The 704-nt window shown below is 50.4% G+C and overlaps 1 protein-coding gene across 1 annotated transcript; it reads left to right on the forward strand.

The window, feature by feature from the left end:
• Positions 1-187: 187 nt before the first annotated feature.
• Positions 188-535, forward strand: DQ04_00601000 (hypothetical protein; the record flags this gene model as incomplete). The annotated part of the gene is made up of 1 exon (XM_009309336.1): positions 188-535. One exon carries the CDS (start codon positions 188-190, stop codon positions 533-535), a length of 348 nt encoding a protein of 115 aa, XP_009307611.1.
• Positions 536-704: the final 169 nt, after the last annotated feature.

A 704-nucleotide genomic window follows, 5' to 3' on the forward strand; every position in this document is an offset into this window, starting at 1 on the left:
ATCTCTTGGTTCTTCTATCGTTCACTTTTTTGCTGACTTTTTCCCCCTTCGTTGATTCTGGTCCCGGGATCCCCCTATTATTACAATTGCTCTTCCCTTTGGTATTTTGTGAATGGCTCTGTGTGTTGTGCCCTTTGTTCTTCTGCAATTCCGCTTCGCTCACATTGTTATGTGTAGGGTTTCCTCTATGCCAAAGCCGCTGGGGAACGCACCGTTCTCTGGCGAGGCAAGCACCACAACAAAAGAGGGAATTGTGCGTGTGCGGTTGCTGGCCGAGTTGTCGACGTTGCGTGAAAAACACAACAAGCTTCTCGCCGAGCGGCTAGAGCCTGAGCGGCATCATTCTCCTTCTGCAGGGTCCTCCTGTGAAGATAATGGGACAGGCCAGAGCCCGTTCCTTGGGAAAGCTGACCGTGACGCGATAGAGGCTTTCTTTAGCAACTCCGAGGATGACTTCACGCGGCAGTTTAACGAGGGCCTTGGGAAGCTGCAGCGTGGTGAGCTGCTGGACAAGATAGCACGGCCTCCCCAATGAAAGATTTTTGCGTCCGCTGCTGCGTTTGGCTGCAGCGGGCAGTGCATGCTTGCGTGTAAGAGTGAAATTTCACATGTTATGTCTGCTTGATATTCAGTTCTTTGGTGGCTCTCTGTTGTACTATGTGCATGTTGCCGCACACCGCCTTTTGCTTATTATTATTATTATT

This window comes from Trypanosoma grayi (genome assembly GCF_000691245.1).
Source record: "Trypanosoma grayi strain ANR4 Tgr_60_V1, whole genome shotgun sequence".
Classification (NCBI taxonomy): Eukaryota; Euglenozoa; class Kinetoplastea; order Trypanosomatida; family Trypanosomatidae; genus Trypanosoma; species Trypanosoma grayi.